Raw genomic sequence first — 20,766 nt, forward strand, 5'->3', positions numbered from 1 at the left:
TGAAGAACCGTACCGCGAGCAGGAACTCCCGGAAGGATTCGAAGACGGCAAGTTCAATCTCATCCTTTGATTGCATATTTTGACCCAGTTTTATAAACACAATCTATTGGCCTGTTTTACTAAATTGCATATGCTTTGACTGCTAAAAACATGATTTGATAGCCACCCCTTGAGTTGTTAAAACCATTCCTTGACCACCTAAATCAATGTCTAAATATGATTTATTCTATTTGGATGTTAATCGCTGCTAGAGCGCCGCTTAGGACCCGGTACTCGTTTTATTACACTCAAAAATGGTTACAACATGCTTTATAAAAGGTAAAATGCGTGAGTGTTGATACAAGGGTAGTTGGGTTATAGAAGAATAAAATGTTAAGATGGGATGGATGAATGGCATTCCCTGGGTGGATTGTCATACGTTGGAGGCTCGTACCGTTGTGGTAGAGCAAGAAGGTTGGGAGATATCCATCCTGTCATAACTAAGGATCGAGTTGATGTGTCATCTTGCCTAACTCAATTATCGTGCAAACCACTCGACCATTGTGTGTGGCAACGGCTTAGCATAAACCCCACTAGTTAGTATGATAGCCATCAGGAGAGCTGAGAGCAACGGGTAATCAAGGAGAAGGGATAAGGTCGTGGTGACTTATGCCCTGGTTAAACCTCAGTGATAGGTCAATGGCCCCTTGAGGGAGCCCGTGTTGTCTAGTCAGGTCTAGATAAGGTGGATAATGGCTTTGTTGGGATCTGCACCGACACTAAGGTGATCGTGCTGTGGTACCCCACTTGTGGATAAAGTTGCACACCTCTGCAGAGTGTAAAATCTACTCGAATAGCCGTGCCCATGGTATTGAGCGAGTTAGGGTTTGGTCAGACAACTAGACTTTTGGGAGGGATGTTTTCGTGGTGTGAGTTGTTTTTGGAAGGTGTCCGACAGTTGTGCCGTGAGCTACTGCGGATGAGGAGTCCGGTAGCATTAAAACTTGGATCCTTGGTGTAGGATCAACCCCACTCATTGTTCGGTTAAGCAAGAAACGGCTTTAAGAAAACTTTTTTCAAAAATAAATCCCTGCATGTGTAAAATCTAGCTTTACTGCAAATAAACCTCGGCCTTATCCTTGATTTATCCTATGCATATCTGTGATACCCCCTCCGTGGATGGAGTTGGACTTGTTGAGTACTTTTGTACTCACCCGATATATATTTATGGTTTTTCTTCAGAAGAAGATCCGGATTTCATTGTTGAAGACGTTGAGTAGAGGTTGCATCCGCGCCCAACTTTGCCTGTGGTGTTGGTCCTCTGCAAGATGTTTCTGCTAGCACATCACTCTGAGCCCGAGCTGGAGACCGTCTGGGTCGTGCTTTGGTGTATCACCGTAGCTATTTTATTACTTATTATCGTTTATATCAAGTGTCCGCCTCCTCGGAGGTTTGTACGGTGACTGTATCATCTGTTGAATAAATGTGTTATCAGCCTCCTGGGACTGATATTTGTATCACATTTAGTCTCTACTTATGTGGGGGACGCTTCACTTTATCACTTCTTTCTCCTTTTTGCTTGTAGGACATTGATTTATACTCAACTTGTGATGTCCTGCAAGTGGAGAGAAAATGGATTTTGCATTTTGCATATTAAATCTTTCAAGTACCTTCTCAACATAACCCTCCTGTGAAAGCCAAAGCTTCTTCTCTGATCTATCGCGGTAGATTTTCATGCCCATTATTTGTTTTGCCGATCCCAAATCTTTCATGTCAAATGACTTGCTCAAGGTCTTCTTCAGGAGAGCAATTCTCTTAGTGCTATTTCCTACAATCAACATATCATCAACATAAAGCAAGAGGATAATAAAATCACCATCGACATATCTCTTCATAAAGACACATTGATCAGCTTTTGCATTATGGTAACCAAGATTAGTCATAAAGGACTCAAACTTCTTGTACCACTGTCGAGGAGTTTGCTTCAAGCCATACAAGCTTTTGTTCAATTTGCAAACCAAGTGTTCTTTTTCTGCAACCTCAAACCCTTCTGGTTGCTCCATGTATATCTCCTCCTCTAGGTCACCATGCAAGAAAGCTGTCTTCACATCAAGTTGCTCAATTTCCAAATTTATTGCAGCAGCCATACTAAGAACAACTCGAATTGAAGACATTTTGACCACATGAGAAAATATCTCATCAAAGTCAATACCTTGTTTCTGATTGAAGCCTTTCACAACCAATCTTGCCTTGTACCTTGGATGTGAGCTATTTTCTTCAGTCTTCAATCTGTACACCCACTTATTCTTTAGTGCCTTCTTGCCCTTTGGCAGATTTACCAATTCAAATGTATTATTCTCATATAGTGAGTTCATCTCATCATGCATGGCATCCAGCCATTGATCTTTGTGCTGATCAGACATAGCCTCCTCATAGCATGAGGGCTCACCACCATCAATCAACAACAAGTACTCATGTGGTGAATACCTGCTAGAGGGTCGGGGAACTCTGCTAATTCTTCTCAACTGCTCCTGTTGCTGTGCTTCTTCTAGAGTATCATCAATTTCAGCATCCTCAACAACATCATCATCATTATGCTCAAGTGGTTGATCATCACCCTGATCTGAATTGGCCTCTGGACTGGCATATTGGGTATTATCATCTCCCCCATGATTGTCATGCACAACTGGAGTTGGAATTGAATCCAAATCAACAACTCGAGGTGTGGAAATTTGTTTCTTTGGCCTCACAATATCTTCTATTGTCTCATCTTCAAAGAATATCACATCTCGGCTTCTCACAATTTTTCTATTGATAGGATCCCACAGTCTGTAGCCAAACTCATCATCAGGATGACCTAGAAGGATGCACTGCTTGGTCTTGCTATCAAGTTTTGACCTCTCATCTTTTGGAACATGCACAAAGGCTCTGCACCCAAAGACTCTCAAATGCTTGTATGATATCTCCCTTCCTAACCATACCTTCCGTGGAATGTCACCTTTAAGTGGAACACAAGGAGACAAGTTGAGTACATATGCTGCAGTCATCAATGCCTCAGCCCAAAATTGATTTGGCAACTTTGCATGAGAGAGCATGGTTGTGACCCTCTCTGTGAGTGTCCTGTTCATTCTCTTAGCAAGACCATTCTGCTGGGGTGTCTTCGGCACTGTCTTCTCTTGATGAATACCATACATTCTGTAGTATTTTTCAAATGGCCCTCTATACTCACCACTGTCTGATCTGATGCATTTCAGCTTCTTGCTAGTTTCTCTTTCAACTTTGGCATGGAACTCCTTGAAATCATCCAATACCTGATATTTGTTCTTCAACACATATGCAAAAATCTTTCTGGAATGATCATCAATAAATGTGACAAAATATAAAGCTCCACTAAGTGAGTTCTGTCATAGAACAAACATCAGTGTGCACAAGATCAAGATTATCATTTGCACGATATGGAGTAGTGGATGTACAAAAAGCAACCCTATGTTTTTTACCAGCTAAACAATCAACACAAGGTCTCAAGGTCATACCTTTCACCTCAGGAAGTAGATCCTTTTGAGCAAGGGAGTGCAGCCCCTTCTCACTTATATGTCCAAGTCTCTTATGCCACAACTCAATGTTGGAACTTGTCTCAGCGACATTTACCTCTTGCTTGCATAGTTTGGTCTTGGTGACACAAAGACATCCTTGTTTATCTCCACGAGTTACAATCAAAGAGCCTGTCGCGGAATTTCTAGGGTACCAACAGCCGGGTGGCGGAACGCACCTGCCTATTCCCAGAGAGGGAGTACTCGGGGAAGTACTAGCCGATTGAGCTAATCTTGCACTGAGACAAGCACACAAGAACACACGATCTCGAGTGGTTCGGGCCGCCGGAGCGTAATACCCTACATCCACTGGGAGAGGTATTGATCTTGGTAGTGCATGAATCTATCCTCTGCCGGGTCCTGGTTTTCACCCGGCCTGAGTTTTCTTCTAGCGGGCGCCCCCCTTTTATAGATCAAGGGGTGCGGATACATTGGTTGTTGAGGCCCCGACAAGCGGGCCCAACGTGACTGTGTAGTATACTGCGCAGAGTACTTAAATGGCTATAGTAACTGTGAATCTTTTCTCCGATATGCTTCCATGCCCCGCTGCCCCTCTGACCCAGGGAGGTCTTCTCTTGTCCCGTCAGCAAGGTGCCCGTTGGGGAAACGTAGCTTGCGGCGTGGCCTGTTGAGGCTATTATGTAGGCGTCATAATGGGTGAAGCCGAGCCATCGTGTCCATCTGTCATGGCAGACTGACATGCGCGGCGTGGGCGGCGCCAGCGGCTCCCCCACTCGTCTTGGTAATACGCGATCAATAGTGTCCCCTGGTCAAAGAATCATCTCGGCTCCTGCTATATCAATGCGGACGTTCACCTACTGCAATGAATGCAGTGGTAGGTGAATCTTAGCATGGAGACCAAGCGGCCTTACATACGTGTTTGTGCATGCAGACACGTGGCAGCTCCGGACCTCCCCGGGGCGGGGTGTCAATCCCTTCCCTTAGTGAGGGGTCCGGTTACTGTATAGGGGGTCCGGGACCCCATGGGGGGTCCGGGACTCCGCAGGGGTCCGGACCTCCACGGGAGGTCCGGAGCCCTTGCCTGTTCGGGCTGAGCGCCTGCTTCTTCCGGAATACGTGGTGCTCCCAGACCTTTCCCAGCCGGAGGACGGGCCCGGGACCGTCGTTGGGTGAACAGGGCTCCGGACCGCAGGGGTCCGGCTGTTTGGACGTGGTCAAGGATAACCTCAAGACTCTTGGCTAGACACAGCAAGAGGGGGTACCCCAGTTCTGGGGTACCGACAGTGGCCCCCGGGCCCACCTTGGGAGAGGCACGAACCCGCGGGTGGGGCCAACTATCGTGATGTATTTCCACGCAACTTGATTGCGTCGGTGTGCTCATGCAGAGAGCGGGCGCTCCGGACCCCTGAGGCCGGAACACCTGTTGCCAGGTTCTGGTACTCGAGCGTTCTCCGCAGGGTAGCAAGGGTGTAGGTTTAGGGTACGGAACCTGCTAAACCGCTGCACGGACCTCGAACCGCCCAGGGGGCGAGCTCTACTTTCCCGGACCTAGCTTTAGGCGGAGCGTTGCTAACAATCCCATGAATTACGCCACCGGACCTCGCAGCAAGGTGTAGGAAACCAGGCCTTATACTAGAAAGGAGCCCGGGACCTCTAGGGACAGCAGCCTCAGATACTAGGGAACTCGTAACAGGGCAGTGAAGTACGTAGGCTTAGGGTACATTACCAGGCTAAGCTACGCGGAGCTTCTCTACCCCAGGATACGGCACCACTTCTCCTGAGGAGGTCCCTAGGGGTCTGAACCGCCTTCCAGCTAGAAGGGGTGTCCCCACCTGACCACAAGCTAGCAGCTCAATTTGGATCGTTAGCAACAAAGAAAGGACTCCGTACGGAAGAAAGCAGACATGCAAGCTGAACGGAGAAGTGCTAGTAGGTTAATGTAAAGATAAGATAGAACTGAAAATGAATCTCCTTCATTACATGATTAGTGGTGTACATCAGAGGCCGGGATTACGAGGGCGGACCTCTACCGCTCTGGACCACTTGCTGGTGTTGCCTGTTTGTGCGATGAAGCCAGAGGTCGGGTTTACAAGGGCGGACCTTTACCGCTCTGGACCACACGTAGGCACCATATCATTATAAAGGAGAAAAACACGCTCAATCCTATCTAATGATAACCTACAACTGTCGCCCCGTAAGGCGTGCACGTTGCTGGCCGTGGTGGAGCTGTCGTCTTGGTGGCTCTTCTGAGTTTGTTGGAGGCGAAGGTGCCCTGGACGCGCTTGTCCAGCATCATCCAGCATCACCTCGGGAGCTTGCAGGGCCCTTCCCAGCATAAGAACTGTTTCATGCTTAGTTTGCATGAGAACAATTTCTTTGGCTTTGAATGGGAGTGGCCCTGCCGTTGCCAACTGCCGACGGAAGCCGGCCTGATGGTCGCTCATAGTGAGCTGAAGCCAGTTCGACGCCCTTGCGCAGCAGAAGGACCGGTACGAAGCGCGGAGAAGGGCGGTCATTCGCCGGCTTGTCCTTGGTGCTAGCGCCAGGGGCCCCCACGCCTGGTGGTGGGGTCCTGTCTGCAGCAGCACCAAGCACCTCGGGTGGTGCCGGAGACGACACGACGACACGGCCAACTTCCTCTGGGATGGCCGTTGGCTCCAGGCTCCATGTTGAGAGAAAGCCTTGAGCTGACGCCATGCCACCGCAGAGGAAGCGTGGCCATTGCTTGAGAGAAAACCTTGAGTCGATGGAGGGGCGGCAGCGCCCAGCGGTGCCTCCGCTGTGCGCCGCCGCGTCGGCTCTGAGGTGTCGTAGTGGCGACACACAGTAGGCGCCGCTGCCGTGCGCCGTCGTTCTGTGGGCATTGCTGCGCCGGTGCCATGGCATGTGGCATGGGTGTCCCCCCTGCATTCCTTCATCTTCTCGTTCGGCGTTGTAGAGGATGAACACAGCCCAGAAGCCTAAAGATCCAGCCAACGCCTGACTTCCCCACGGACGGCGCCAAATGTCGCGGGATTTCTAGGGTACCCGCAGCCGGGTGGCAGAACGCACCCGCCTATTTCCAGAGAGGGAGTACTTGGGGAAGTACTAGGCGATTGAGCTAATCTAGCACTGAGACAAGCACACAAGAACACATGATCTAGAGTGGTTCGGGCCGCCGGAGCGTAATATCCTACATCCACTGGGAGATGTATTGATCTTGGTAGTGCATGAATCTATCCTCTGCCGGGTCCTGGCTTTCACCCAGCCTGAGTTTTCTTCTAGTGGGCGCCCCCCTTTTATAGATCAAGGGGTGCGGATACATTGGTTGTTGAGGCCCCGACAAGCGGGCCCAACATGACTGTGTAGTATACTGCGCAGAGTACTTAAATTGCTATAGTAACTGTGAATCTTTTCTCCGATATGCTTCCATGCCCCGCTGCCCCTCTGACCCAGGGAGGTCTTCTCTTGTCCCGTCAGCAAGGTGCCCGTTGGGGAAACGTAGTTTGCGGCGTGGCCTGTTGAGGCTATTATGTAGGCGTCATAATGGGTGAAGCCGAGCCGTCGTGTCCATCTGTCATGGCAGACTGACAGGCGCGGCGTGGGCGGCGCCAGCGGCTCCCCCACTCGTCTTGGTAATACGCGATCAATAGTGTCCCCTGGTCAAAGAATCGCCTCGGCTCCTGCTATATCTATGCGGACGTTCACCTACCGCAATGAATGCAGTGGTAGGTGAATCTTAGCATGGAGACCAAGCGGCCTTACATACGTGTCTGTGCATGCAGACACGTGGCAGCTCCGGACCTCCCCGGGGCGGGGTGTCAATCCCTTCCCTTAGTGAGGGGTCCGGTTACTGTATAGGGGTCCGGGACCCCATGGGGGGTCCGGGACTCCGCGGGGGTCCAGACCTCCACGGGAGGTCCGGAGCCCTTGCCTGTTCGGGCTGAGCGCCTGCTTCTTCCGGAACACGTGGTACTCCTAGACCTTTCCCAGCCAGAGGACGGGCCCGGGACCGTCGTTGGGTGAACAGGGCTCCGGACCGCAGGGGTCCGGCTGTTTGGACGTGGTCAAGGATAACCTCAAGACTCTTGCCTAGACACAGCAAGAGGGGGTACCCCAGTTCTGGGGTACCGACAGAGCCTTTGGTGAGCTTCCATTTTTCTTCACCAAAATGACTACCAAGTCCAATATCATCGAGCTTTCCCACTGACATCAAATTCAGGCGAATGTCAAAAACATGCCTAATATCTTCAAGTATCAACTTGCTGCCTATACTTGTCTCAATACATACAGTGCCCTTACCAACAATAGTTGATGAATCTCTATTACCCATCCTCACATAGCCAAAGTCACCACTTGTGTAGGATGTGAAATACTCCTTGTGTGATGTGAGATGGAAAGAGGCTCTCGAGTCTACTACCCAACTCAAATCATCATCACGAACAGCACTGAAACAACTATCATCTTCAATAATGAGACAGTCTTCACCAGCTGCAGTTAATGCTGAATGTGTCTCTCCTTTTTGCTCGATTTTCTTGCCTTGTTTTGTTGCAAGCTCTCTTTTCTAAAATCCGCACTGACTTCTTTTGTGGCCTTCTTTACCACAATGGTAGCAAACAATATTTGTCCTTGGACGTGACTGTGATCTCCCCCTAGATTTGCTTCTGCCATGCTGAATTTTCACTTGGCTTCGCCCACGGCTTTCATCCTTATTTTCAGCCACATATGCATCAGAAGATGATGATAAATTGTTGCCCTTTTCTTTCCTTCTGGCTTCCTTATTCAGCAGGCTATTTTTCACCAATTCAAGAGTCAGCTTACCATCTGGAACTGAATTGCTAAGTGACACAACAAGGGTGTTCCAGCTGTCCGGCAATGAGCTCAACAATGGCAATGCTTGCACTTCATCATCAAGATTTATTTTCATGGCTGACAGCTGATTGATGTGGCCTTAAAAGACATTTAAGTGTTCAATACCACTGCTACCATCTCGGTACTCTAGCTTTGCAAGCCGCTTTATCACCGAGGTCTTATTCATCGCTGTCTTCCGCTTATACATAGACTCCAATTTTTGCCACAACTTGAATGCATCTGTGTCATTAGCAACATGGTGAAATATATTATGGTTGATGTGCAAACGAATCAGCCCTACTGCCTTGCGATTGAGTACCCTCCAATCTTCCTATATGACACCTTCAGGAATTTTATCTCTCACAATTAGTCAATATAAAACCTTGCAATACAACAAGTCCTCCATCATGGGCTTCCATACAGAATAATTTGAAGCATCCAGCTTAATCATACCACTTGACATAGCATTATCTTCCATGACCAATGTGAGTTCTTCACCTCCAACAATTAATTTAGCTCTGATACCAGATTATGTTGGGAAAACCACACTAACGTAGAAGGTTAGTGGCAGCAAAAATCAGCCCAAAATAACAACCTATTCACACAAGGCAACATATGCATCACACATATCATAGAGAAAATTGTAGCAGCATCACATCAACCAAGAGACACCATCATTTAACGTGGAAAACCCCAAATTATTGGAAAAACCACGGGACCAAGCCAGCCAAATCTTCTTTCACTATATGCTTGTGGGATTACAACATGTTTCTCTCTAGATAGCACTAGAGGCTCACATACATCAAGATTTCACTATCTTGGACAACAACAACAAGATTTGGGGCTGCAAGCTCGAGTGTAGAAGGATATCACCAAGGAGTGGTGGAACAGCAGATTGGAGGCACAAGAATGTGGATCTGAAGCTTCACAACCTTGAGGACGAACCCTCTTGCTCCCTTGCAAGATCTCCTCTCTAATCTCCTTCTTCTTCCCTCTATCCTCTTCTCCCTTTGGAGGCTCTATTCTGAAATCTCGTAGCTCCCTCTCACTCTGTTTCCAGAGGCTTCTTCCTTCTCTTGTAAGCCAGCACACTAGGTGCTAAATGTACCTAAGGTTGGTCCACACTTTAGGCTATATTTCCTTTACATGTGGGGCTGCTCACAATGAGCATTTACTCTTCTCATTTGCTCCCATCATGAGGAGGATTTTTCAACATCGTGCAAATCATTCCACCTCACGGATCCCGCCATGTTCAAAATTAGTTCCTCTGCAGTAACTGCTCTCACTAAACGTGTAGGTCCTACTGACGTCAGGTCCACCCATCAGTGGTGAGTCCCGGTATGGTACTGCAAGCAAGACTCGTCCCAGTGTTCTCCGATTATCTTGCCACTGGTTGTGTATCCCAGCTAGAAGCAGGGAAAGAGAAAGAGAAACAACTCCATAGAGGGAACAAAGATAAAGGGGAGAGGGACGAGACGTGTCGACCATGTACAGTGTCGCGATGAACCCCACAGCCCAACTTGGCTTAGCCTGTGTAACGACTCGGCCCGGGATAACGGCTAAGATCTACTCTACATTTTGAGTAAACCACATCTGCTAAATAACTCTCTTGCACTTTCGTCCTCGCTTCGCGCAAAAGGCTGCAGCCGGAATTATTAGCTTCCCGCGATCCGGCTATTTAAGCTGGTCTTGCTCGCGTTCGGTTTCCCGTATGTGACTAAACTGGAAACACCACGCCGGAGCTACAGTATTTTTTCGCGCTACAGTAGACGTGCTACAGTAACTCGAATTCAGCCCGGCCCAACTGGCCACGGGCTGTCACAGTCACCCCCCGTTGAGGACTCGACGTCCTCGTCGAGACATCGAACCAGCTTACCCATACGGGACAAAGGAGTAGGATCCCCTCTCTTGGGCCACGTCCCATACGTCTAGTGCTACGATCCCATGTGCCACGCCCGTGGGTTCACTGCCAGCAGCCCATGTGTGTCCGTCCATATGCTGTTGGCATCTGTGTTCCCACGCGTCGACGTGCTCATGTACGCGCATTTCTGCCCGTACGTGGCGTGAAACCGCGAGAGTATGGCTCTGATACCCCTGTAACGACCCGGCCCGGGATAACGGCTAAGATCTACTCTACATTTTGAGTAAACCACACCTGCTAAATAACTCTCTTGCGCTTTCGTCCTCGCTTCGCGCAAAAAGCTGCAGTCGGAATTATTAGCTTCCCGCGATCCGGCTATTTAAGCTGGTCTTGCTCGCGTTCGGTTTTCGTATGGACTAAACTGGGAATACTGCACCGGAGCTACAGTATTTTTTCGCGCTACAGTAGACGTGCTGTAACTCGAATTCAGCCCGGCCCAACTGGCCACGGGCTGTCACAGCTTGGCCGAACTTTGTGACGACGAGCGGGCACCGATCCTACGCTGCCTGCGTTGGCTCCGAGCTGTGGCGAGAGCGAGCATGCTAAAAGGCAGCCACGCGCATTTCTATATATCATTTGCGCACCGCTCGGTGAGCTCTCGATGTGGCCACGACAGCGAAAAAAAATTTGTCCGCTCGATTGCCATCCGTCGCTCCAGCGCCCCCCGCCGATGCCTCCCCGCCCTCCCCTCCCAGGTCCTCTGTGTCGCCAGCACATTGGCCGGAAGCTTCTCGGCTCCTGCCGGCGGCCTGTATTAGCCTTCCCGTCGGTGCTCTCTAAATATCTACTACCTCTGCAATCCTCGATGATCCCGGCGGACGCGCCGCGCCGCCCTGCAGCCTCGTCTTCGTCTACGCCGGCGTTGCCGCCGAGCTCGATGCCGTCCCTGACGCTGCGCGCGGCGTTCACCCGATGTGCCTCTCGTGCTTCTTCCCCTTCACCCAGTCGCCGGCGCCGAGGTCACCCTCGCGGCGCGGAGCTCCTTCGCCTGCCGATGAGGACAACGGCCAACACTGGCCATTTTTCCTCCTCTCCATGAGATGTAGTGCCCCTCCTCGATGGCGCAGGGCCCGTCCCCTCGCCTCCTTCTCCTCCTCTCCTACTCCGCCCCTCCTGGCCCGTCAACCTCCATTCCCCCTATCCTTGCCTCTCTGCCTGATCCCTTCCCGGCCAGCGCGGCCACCTCTGCATGTGAGCTCCGCGAGAAGCCCTCAGCTGGAGCCCAACGACCGACGCCTAGACGCGGCTGGGCGGTCGGCCTTATTGTGGTCGATATCCCCGTCGAGCATCTCGCGCGCCGGGGGCCAGCGGCGCGTGCACACGCATCGCCATGTAGCTCGCCATGGCACGGCTCGAGTAGGAGCTCCGTCACCTCATCAGTCATGTGATCATTGCCAAGGTTCGTTGGTCCCAGCCTTCTTGTTTCTTTTCCCCACGACAGCCAAGATTGGCATTTCTAGCTACTGTTCTCTGACCATCTCTTGTTTCGCTCTCTAGCTTTCCCTCAAAGCTCTTGTCATGCGTGTTGTATTTGTTATTTAAAGGGATTCATTTTAGGAATTGCAAGCTCCAGACAGTGCATATCATTGATGTCATGTAGAAATCTCAAGAAGCTCAAGCTGATTGATTTGCAGGTTCGCAACTGGCTCCATATTTATTTGTAGTAAGCAGTGTCCCTTTTTTATGCATAGCATTGGACTCCAATTTATAAAGTTTGGTCCCACGTGGTGTTTAGGCAGATTTACTCTCTCAGCAGAAGATCTACTAGGCCTGATGGCATTGTTATTTTTCCAATGCATTGACCATGTATTGGCTAGGAGAGAAAGGGAATTGGCAACAAAAAAAAATGGAACTGCTTCCAAGTGGAAATTGACTTTTTAGAAGTGCTACTATAATTAGAAACCATCCATATGCTGAGGTATCCAAGGTCCATCCTTTAATACACTTGACTCGAGTACGATCACGGCAAATGCATTCATAGATTACTGCAAGGAAGTGACCTTGTTCTTTTCCTGATAGTTATTTTTTCCAAGATGTGCCACTGATGGCACATAAATAAGTAAATTATTTTCCTGCAATACATGTAAGGATCTGGTAATTCAAAGCTACTACCCCTTATTAAGAGTCTCAGTTAAAGTCTGGGGTTTAACATTTGTAAATTTATGCCAGGGTTTAACATGCTTAATATTTGTAAATATTACATTGACATAATTCAGAATTCAAGAGTTCAAATGTAAATTAGCAATGAGTTGTAAACTTTATGTATGATTTAATCAAGCTGTTATGAATTTAATTCCATCTCTTTTGTCAGCTTTGGATTAGCCCTAGAAGTCGAGCTGCTGATGAGAAAAAATATTTTGACAGCCATGTTGCACCATTTTTTAGGATTGATCAGGTATTTTCAACTCTTGTAACTTTATTTGTGTCCAATAAAGTGAGTGCCTATTATAAATTGTATTTGCTTATTTCCTGCCATGTAGAACAGCTCTTTTTCTGCGATTGTCTTAACTCTGTCTTATTTGTCCAATTGCCCTATTTTCCATCGAAGATGAATATTCTGAAAAGGCCATTATGTCGTCAATTGATGTTCTTAATACAGCTTATGTTAGCGACTTCTGCATCTGATGGGTTTGCAGCTTCTTCGATAGTAAATGATAGCAATATGAATTACTATTCCAGATCCAGAAAAGCTAGGAATTTTGCATGATAACGTGAATTTTGGGACTGCATGCCATATGGTTCTCATGTTTATTGTAATTGTAAAGATTGACGATCTACGTGCAAATTATTCTGCGTCAACATGGCCCTTGCTGATATTTGCTTAGTCACTCAGTACAGACTGCCACTCAAAATGTTTTGCAGGTGATAGTCTACAGTACCTACAGTATATTTTCTGCACTACAATTAGCTTGGTTTCTCAAGAATATATTCCTGTGTTGTCTAATATGGTTTGTACAAACCACTGTACAAGTGCTTGTTTCAATGCTTAATGCTGCAGTATTTCCAGCTGGATCCTAAAAAAATATGATGGTTCGGGGGTGGACCATGCTAAATTTTTTTTAGGTAAGTATCTAATGTTGAAGTGTCCTATCAATCCATGCTTTCAGATAATTTTTTAGCAGCTTCACCAAAATTGAAAATTGAATTGAATTTGAATATTCTACTTATCAGAGCATGGATTCTATAATGCATGACTATATTTAACTTGGTACTTAAGTTGTACTATTCACAAAGGCACATGCAGTATATCACAATGAATACTGATTATCATGATACTTATTGGGTTTTCGAGTTGGTTGCCACGATTATGTCTAAATACTTATCTTCTATATTTCAGCATCACAGACCCCGCATAGTGCGGGAAGCCTACGGCACTAGGTACGCCCTTTATATTTCAGCATCACACTTCTGAAGAGACATGATTGAGCACTTTTCATTCACCTATTAATCCTAGTACAATATTAGGTGGCTTTCAAGGAAACAATTTTACCGAGGTAATGTTTTACTACACCTTGCGATGAGAACCTAGATAATGAAAAGTCATAATGAGCTAATCATAAGAAATGGGCAAACCATCGTGAAGCTGAGTGATTCTTTATTCACTATTGTCCGAGTAGACAACATGCCTGCATTCCTCAGGCCTGCTTCTCTCCAAAGTGCTCTCTCTTATGCATGTTGCTGTGACTCATAAACAACATTTTTCTCTCTTAAATCTGAGGCATTTGAGCCCCTGCAGTTCTCTGGTGCCACAAATATTTCAACTTGATGCCCAAGTATGCTCCTTGATTGATGAAAGGCTTATCTGGTTAGAGTTGAAGTCCATAGTATCAATTTTCTTAGTCACATTTGGTGTTTCTGCATTATTGTGCATAGTGTATATTCTCAACAATCATCATTTAATTTTAATTGTCTACCTTATGGGATGAACAGGTGTACTATGAAACAGTCGAGCCCACAATTCCAATTATATTTCAGAGAACGAAAGCAATATGTTTTGCTTATGGTCAAACCGGCTAGTTCTTACAGGCTTAAATCAAGCTTATCTTATACATTATATTTTTACGCATAAGTGAATTGTGGTTTCCGATAATTTCTGCTGATCATGGCAATATCATATTGCAACCTTTTTTCCTGTCGTTAGTTTACTGCAATTTATCAACTCCTTCCTAAAAGGTTGGATAATCATATGTCCATTGAAAATGCTACCAGTATTATTGTTACATTTGCCAAATATAATCAACCTTTTCTACGTGCCAATTACAAAGGTTAACAAATATTAACTGACTTATGATCATAGTTTTTTAAGACCATTTATGATCACAGTTAGAGTCATTCGCTTTTTATCTTCCCATTTGCAAAATATTCAAACTGTAATTGTGGGGATAATATATCACCATAGATGCAGTTTGTGAAGCATGTTTCAACAATGCTCTTCTAACGACACTATGCTACAAGATAAGTGGATCTTCACCAAACAACCAAGAAGGTAAATTCTCTGTCCGATTGTTGTCTATAAAAGCTCATCCTCTAGCTGCGCTACTCCAACAAAGCTCTATAGTAATAGTGTAGAACAAGAATGAACTTAATACCACTTACAAAACATGTCAATGTTAGTTGAGGTTATTAATCTTAATAAACATTGCCTCTTCACTGATTATAGTCTCCTATAAACGTCATAGTGCCATGTGAATTTGGAGGATTTAGTTGTTTTAATAGATTAATTAATATGATATACTAAACCTCAATTTAAGGTGACAGATTATGTGCTAATAAACATCTACAATGTCTAACTGAAATTTCTTTAGTGATACAGCTTGGTCCCTTTTCTTTGTAATACCTGAAGCGTCATCGAATGATCATGGCAATGAAAATGGAATGACAAGGGACTCATGGGAGCAAATGCATACATGGCTCGATTTGAGGTAAATAAAAGCATTTGTTTCACATATACTTTGTTGTTAAGGATACATAGTTGCACATTGAAAATAATCAGCACAGGTCGATTAGGTAATGTCCTTGTATGCTTTGGTGGTGTTTGCATCCGTTGGCATCGAAGAGAAGGCTTGATAATGACTTCCGTTTGAATTATATTTTGGTCTTAACAAGCTTTTCCATTTGTCATTGTAATATAGTAGTCACAAGCAGCTGCTCCTGCAATTATTTGTTTGCCGCATTAACAAATCTCAGCGATATTTCAGACTACGGAATTTAGGCGCCCATTTGCTCCCTTCAGTTTTTTTTTTGCCATTAATTCTCAACCCTTCTCCCTCGTCTATCTTGCAGATTTAATCAAATGCTAATGATGGATGGTTATTTACTTCCTATGTTTCTTTCAGAAATTGTTGCACCTCTCAAGTCTACAGATATGACTTTGTAGAGCTAATGATATTATGATTATATTACTAAAATAACCGCTTGTGTCTAGGTAAGAGCCGAACCTATTCAAATTCCTGTTCATTAGCATCAGCTGAATTGATAACTCATATTTACAAAACTAAATGATGTGCAGGAGAACACATCCAGTGCATCCTTTGCGGCAATTGAAGATTGCATCCCCTTTGTAGCATAGTTACGCCAGGAGCAAGACAATGTTTAGGACCAATTATTATGTAACTATATATTGATCAGCAATAAAATATTTTGCTGGAATTTAGATTTGTAGCGGAAAGGAGCGAATGCTACCCGTTACAACATTGTGTATATATAGACCTCCACAAAAGTCCATACTGTTGTAGATTAAGATGTTTATTATACATAAATGCTCCTAATATTTGCATATATCTTATAAAAAAATAAAATGACTAAATGAGGGCGCGCCAAGGCGCGCGCAAAGTACTCGTTTCTATATGTCAATGCCCCGACGGTCGGCGGCAGCTCAGGGCATCCACGTCGGCCAAAAAGATTTGCTCCATCCGATGATAGATCTACGGTGCACATTCACTCCACCCTTGTGTTACTATTCCGATAAATATCTCCCCCGTGGAGAGCTTTCTTCCTCGCCACCTATCGAGACGGCCTGCTCAAAAAAAAAACTATCGAGACGGCGCTCCGCCGGACGCCCCCACCACGCGGCGGAGGCTAGCGACCGGCAGCCAGTAGCTGCAGCCCCGTCGGTCGGCGGCTTGATGCGTGGCCTGTAGATGCGACCGCCAACCGCGGCTCCGATACGCGGCGCGCACCCACGCGCCGTCCGGCGGCGTGCCGCGGCGCTACCCGCAGGGCCGCCGCGGAGTAGGAGAACGGAGGAGGAGGAGCCGCAGCTACGCTGCCCGCCGAGCAGCCGCGCTGAACCTCGCCGCCGCGGCTCCTCCCGGGTCACCGGGCGCCGCCGCGCTCCTCCTCGGGGCGAGCGGCGCGGCCACGCCGTGCTGTCCCTGCTGCCGCACCGTGGCGAGCTGCCTGCAAGGCAGCCGCGTCGACCCGCGCGCTCCTCCTCGGGGCGAGCGGCGCGGCCACGCCGTGCTGTCCGCGCTGCCGCACCGCGGCGAGCTGCCTGCCAGGCAGCCGCGTCGACCCACCGCGCTGCCGCGCCTCTCGCCGGGTAACCGCAGGCCACCGGGCCGCCACGCGCTGGTACTCCTCGGCGCGAGCGGTGCGGCCGCGCCGTGCCATCCGCGCCGCCGCGCCTCCCTCATCTCCTCCCACCCGTGCGTACGGCTGCTCACACTCGCGGTACATGTGATGCACCTCCTGTGGACATGGATTAAGGCTTCGGCGAAGAAGACGAACAGGGAAGAGAGGGAATGTATTGCTGAATTGTGCAGGGAGATAGATCGCTACGGGCTGCTTGGATTAGGTGGTTGCCGATTGGAGGGAGGAGGGAGGGGCAGGAGGAGCTGATTGCTGGCGATTTGGAGTTGGGGAAAAGTAGCCGCCGTGCAGCTGCAGGTTTGCTGTGTTATTTGCTCTTACGAGGAAGCTTGCAGGGAAGGAGAAGAGCACCAGGCGGCAGGAGCTTCGGCGGCGACCGGGTTCAGACTTCAGATCAGACGGGTTCGACGACGATGACGAACTCGATGGCACTCCTCCAGTTCATTGCCACGGCCGTCTGAGATGGCACATTGCGGAGGTGACGCGGAGTGATTCGTGGAGGCGAGGTGGGGAGCCGGGCGTGGCTGGCCACGGCCATGGGAGAGACTTGCGAGCTTCCTGGAGATTATGGAAAAGCTGTACCTGGAGACTCACCTCCTGCCTTCACTTTCAGTGGCATGCTACAACTATTTGTTCGAATAAACTTGCTACAACTTTCAGCGTAATCAATCTTAGACTGTACGTCTATACTATGTTCAGTACTGGCACCATAGTGCTAAGTTCAATGTCCTATGCATGTTTCTAAGTTACCTTGGTGCTTCATGATCAAACTGAGCTTGCCTTTCTTTGTACTGATAAAAGGAGCTCAGCACAAATGATTTAGAGGCTTGCAAGTGGCTTGATGTCTTTTTTGTAGTAAAGATTCTTTTTTTGCAGTACAAATTCTACATGAGAAATACAGAATATACAGACTATATTGTCAAATTCTATTCTGGAGCTAATGAAATTGTCATTATTTTTGCAATGTAGTCATCATTTTAGTGAAGTAAATGTGCATTACCATGGAGTCTCATACAAGAAGATCCAGCCTTTAGTAAGTAAGCATTTTGTTCTGCCCTCAAAAAAAAAAGTAAGCATTTTGTTCCCAGGAGGCCAGGACATAGTTTCTCATCTTGGTTTGCTCTTTAGTGTACCATATTTTACAGGCTTCATATTACAATAACTGTTTCCACCACTGTGTTCTTGTGTTCCTCTAATTTAGAAACAAAATAGGGCCATATGAACGGATTTTTAGAAAGTTTTTCGCGTGATATCATACTGTAGGCTATAGCCATTCTGGTAGATCACATAAAGCTAAAATTATGTATAGATTCAAGTTCTTCTACATAGCTCTGTACAACACATACATATACTATCCACTTCGGATTACTCCACTAAAACTCAATTTATTCAATCCAAACTAAAACATATTGCCAAACGGAATCAAGCGAACAGTTTACGCGCGCAGTGGCGCGCGCACTGCACTCGTCTGCTTGCAAGGCAACTAACCATTCAACAGCGACCGCCGGTCAAGACACAAGCTTAGGTTAGGTGGACGACTTGCGACGACGAGGAGCAGCGGCGCTAGCCAAACCAGCCCGCCAGCCAGCAGCCAGCTCGCGACAAGACAAGCTCGCCGTAGTTTTCATCCTACTCAGTCGTGAGGAGCTGGGGGGGCCTAAAAAGCGCGCACTTTGGCGCGCCGGCCAGCCACTCCTCGCCGGTTCCTGTCGCCGTCGCCGGCCACCACCGGAGTAAACTATACACGCGCGTGCCGTGGCTTAACTTGCGCAGTGGACACTGGTAGCATTCCGCATCCCCCATGCCGTCGCCCTTCTCTTCTTCGACCGCAAGGAAACGCGCGGTGATCGGGGCGCTGCTAGTGCTAGCTCGCGGCGCCGAGCAGCCGGCCGCCTACGGCCTACTCCGCCACAGGCTCGACGGCCAGCAGCGCCTTTCGCGGCACGAGAAATACTCGCGGCCGAGGCAATGGAGCGGACGCCGCCGCCGCCGCGGCGCGGCACGTGTACCAGGCAAAAAGCGTGGATGGCCTTTGGTGTGCCCATAGCTAGGAGCCTAGGAGACAGCAGGGCCGCAGCTCTGTGTAGCAGGCTAGCTAGCAGCGGCAGTCCACGTCGGCTCGCGCTGGCTCTGGTCTCTGCGCGCTCCACTATGACCTTAACCCTTAAGGAAGCAAGCAATCAGCTAAGCAAGCCAATTATCTCACCGAACAGAAGGAGGAACCTTCGTTCGCGCTCGCGGCGGCGGCGTCGCGCGCAGCGCGCTCGATCGATCGCCTATAAAAGCACCACCAGGTCGAGCACTCAGACGCCTCCATGGCTCGCAGCCTTCGCCTCAAGTCCTGAGCTGTGCGCGCTTCATCCATTCTAGGTACTAGCTCGAAGCTACATCACTGATCGTAGGCTCGTAGCAGTCACACGCTCGAGAGAGATTGCTAAGCTGCAGAGCTGCGGATTTAATTTGTGGCGAGAGTGACGAGGGGGAAGGGAGCTGGAGGAGGAGTCGTGCGCGGTGGCGGCTGACCGGCCCGGCACCGACATGCGCGGAGCGTCACAGTGGCACTCCTCCCACCGCAGCCAGCGCGCCCCGTCCGACTACGACGCCGCCGCCCTCCGCCCCGCCGCCGGCAACAAGCTGCCCTGGCCGTCGCCGCGGCGCCCGGCCAACCATGCGCTCTTCCTTTCCGGCCTCTCCTTCCTCTTCCGCTTCGTCGCACCTCTCTTACCTGATCCCTGCTAGGCCGCCGCCGCCTCCTCCTCCCCCCCTTGCCATGGTATATACAGTATATACACATACACTGTCTGATGTAATTCATCCTTCATGGAATGAAACTATGCTCATGAGATGACTCGCGGCGTGTTCTTCTTCTTCTCAGGGACAGGGATACTGTGCGGCCGGTGGCATCACCGTGCCGGCAAGTGTGGCCGTGGACGCGGCGAGTGCCGCCGCCGTCGCGCCGAGGCAGGGCGCCCGGAACGCGGGCGCGGGGGGCCACCCGCCGCTGCCGCGCCCGCCGCCGCGGCAGTGCCCGCGCTGCCAGTCCGGCAACACCAAGTTCTGCTACTACAACAACTACAGCCGCGCGCAGCCGCGGTACCTCTGCAAGGCGTGCCGGCGCCACTGGACCGAGGGCGGCACGCTCCGCGACGTGCCCGTCGGCGGCGACCGCAAGAACAGGCGCGGCGGCAGTAAGGGGGGCCCCGCCTCCGCGAAAGCGTCTGCCTCCGCCGCGGCCGCGGCGACGATGCAGGGCGGCGCCGCCGATACGTTCCCGGACCTCCTGCGGCAGCTGGTCCACTTCCAGCCGGGCGCCGCGGCCGTGGGCGGGGGCGGCTACGCAATCGACCTGAGCGCGTGGCAGCAAATGGCCGCCGCCACGGCGCCGCCGCAGGGACCTGGCGATGTCAGCGCACTCGGAGGAGCGGCGGCGGCGGCGGCGGCGGCGGCAGCGGAGGCCAACTGCGGCGCGTTGCAGTACTGGGGCGAATGGCAGCAAGATGACATGCCCGGCCTGGACGGGGCTTGCTAAGTACTATGCGTGCTACTCCAGTAGACTACTAGTAGTGCTTGTATCAGTGAGCATATGTTACTGTTAGTACCTTGTACCTACATATATACGTATATATGTATGCGTGTACTACAAACGTAATACACACTACTTACGCTCATCGGCATGTTTTTTTCGCTAGTTTTTGTGCACGTATTATATGTTCTTAGTTGAAACTACGTGCTTGCTAATATCGCTAGTTTTTGTGCACGTAATATTGCTAATCATTTTACTTGCAAGGTAGCTTTCACCGAGTTTTGGATAAGTGCACAACTGTAACCTCAGCCTAAAAAGGCTGTAGCCTTATTTTCATGAAGTATATTTAAAAATATTTTCATGGTCCTATG

General features: G+C 49.0%; 2 protein-coding genes across 36 annotated transcripts; both read left to right on the forward strand.

Annotated features, from left to right (window-relative positions):
• Nucleotides 1–11,018: 11,018 nt before the first annotated feature.
• Nucleotides 11,019–16,059, forward strand: LOC120650644. Of its 35 annotated transcripts, none has more exons than XM_039927828.1 (9): nucleotides 11,028–11,680; nucleotides 11,779–11,944; nucleotides 12,604–13,344; nucleotides 13,619–13,659; nucleotides 13,747–13,775; nucleotides 14,212–14,767; nucleotides 15,095–15,203; nucleotides 15,618–15,706; nucleotides 15,791–16,059. In XM_039927828.1, exons 1-3 carry the CDS (start codon nucleotides 11,194–11,196, stop codon nucleotides 12,986–12,988), a joined length of 1,038 nt encoding a protein of 345 aa, XP_039783762.1. In that variant the 5' UTR covers nucleotides 11,028–11,193; the 3' UTR covers nucleotides 12,989–13,344; nucleotides 13,619–13,659; nucleotides 13,747–13,775; nucleotides 14,212–14,767; nucleotides 15,095–15,203; nucleotides 15,618–15,706; nucleotides 15,791–16,059. The 35 variants fall into 35 exon arrangements, 18 of the variants coding, with proteins under 18 accessions (XP_039783762.1, XP_039783767.1, XP_039783770.1 ...); XM_039927833.1 differs by having other exon boundaries at nucleotides 14,681–14,767; XR_005665741.1 differs by having other exon boundaries at nucleotides 11,025–11,680; nucleotides 11,839–11,915; nucleotides 12,593–12,676; nucleotides 13,144–13,659; nucleotides 13,747–14,767.
• A 3,003-nt stretch (nucleotides 16,060–19,062) lies between these two features.
• LOC120650645 (dof zinc finger protein 2-like) lies at nucleotides 19,063–20,764 on the forward strand. The gene is made up of 2 exons (XM_039927843.1): nucleotides 19,063–19,645; nucleotides 19,748–20,764. Exons 1-2 carry the CDS (start codon nucleotides 19,541–19,543, stop codon nucleotides 20,399–20,401), a joined length of 759 nt encoding a protein of 252 aa, XP_039783777.1. The 5' UTR covers nucleotides 19,063–19,540; the 3' UTR covers nucleotides 20,402–20,764.
• Nucleotides 20,765–20,766: the final 2 nt, after the last annotated feature.

The sequence above is a fragment of the Panicum virgatum genome, chromosome 9K (genome assembly GCF_016808335.1).
Source record: "Panicum virgatum strain AP13 chromosome 9K, P.virgatum_v5, whole genome shotgun sequence".
In the NCBI taxonomy this organism is placed as follows: domain Eukaryota; kingdom Viridiplantae; phylum Streptophyta; class Magnoliopsida; order Poales; family Poaceae; genus Panicum; species Panicum virgatum.

Coding starts and splice junctions, on each gene's coding strand:
- LOC120650644 (XM_039927831.1), top strand. CDS start 11,194: ATGTGCCTCTCGTGCTTCTTCCCCTTCACCCAGTCGCCGGCGCCGAGG. Junction 11,681..11,778: donor GTCATGTGATCATTGCCAAG/GTTCGTTGGTCC, acceptor TTCGCTCTCTAG/CTTTCCCTCAAAGCTCTTGT. Junction 11,945..12,603: donor TGGCTCCATATTTATTTGTA/GTAAGCAGTGTC, acceptor GCTTTGGATTAG/CCCTAGAAGTCGAGCTGCTG.
- LOC120650645 (XM_039927843.1), top strand. CDS start 19,541: ATGCGCTCTTCCTTTCCGGCCTCTCCTTCCTCTTCCGCTTCGTCGCAC. Junction 19,646..19,747: donor CTCCTCCCCCCCTTGCCATG/GTATATACAGTA, acceptor TCTTCTTCTCAG/GGACAGGGATACTGTGCGGC.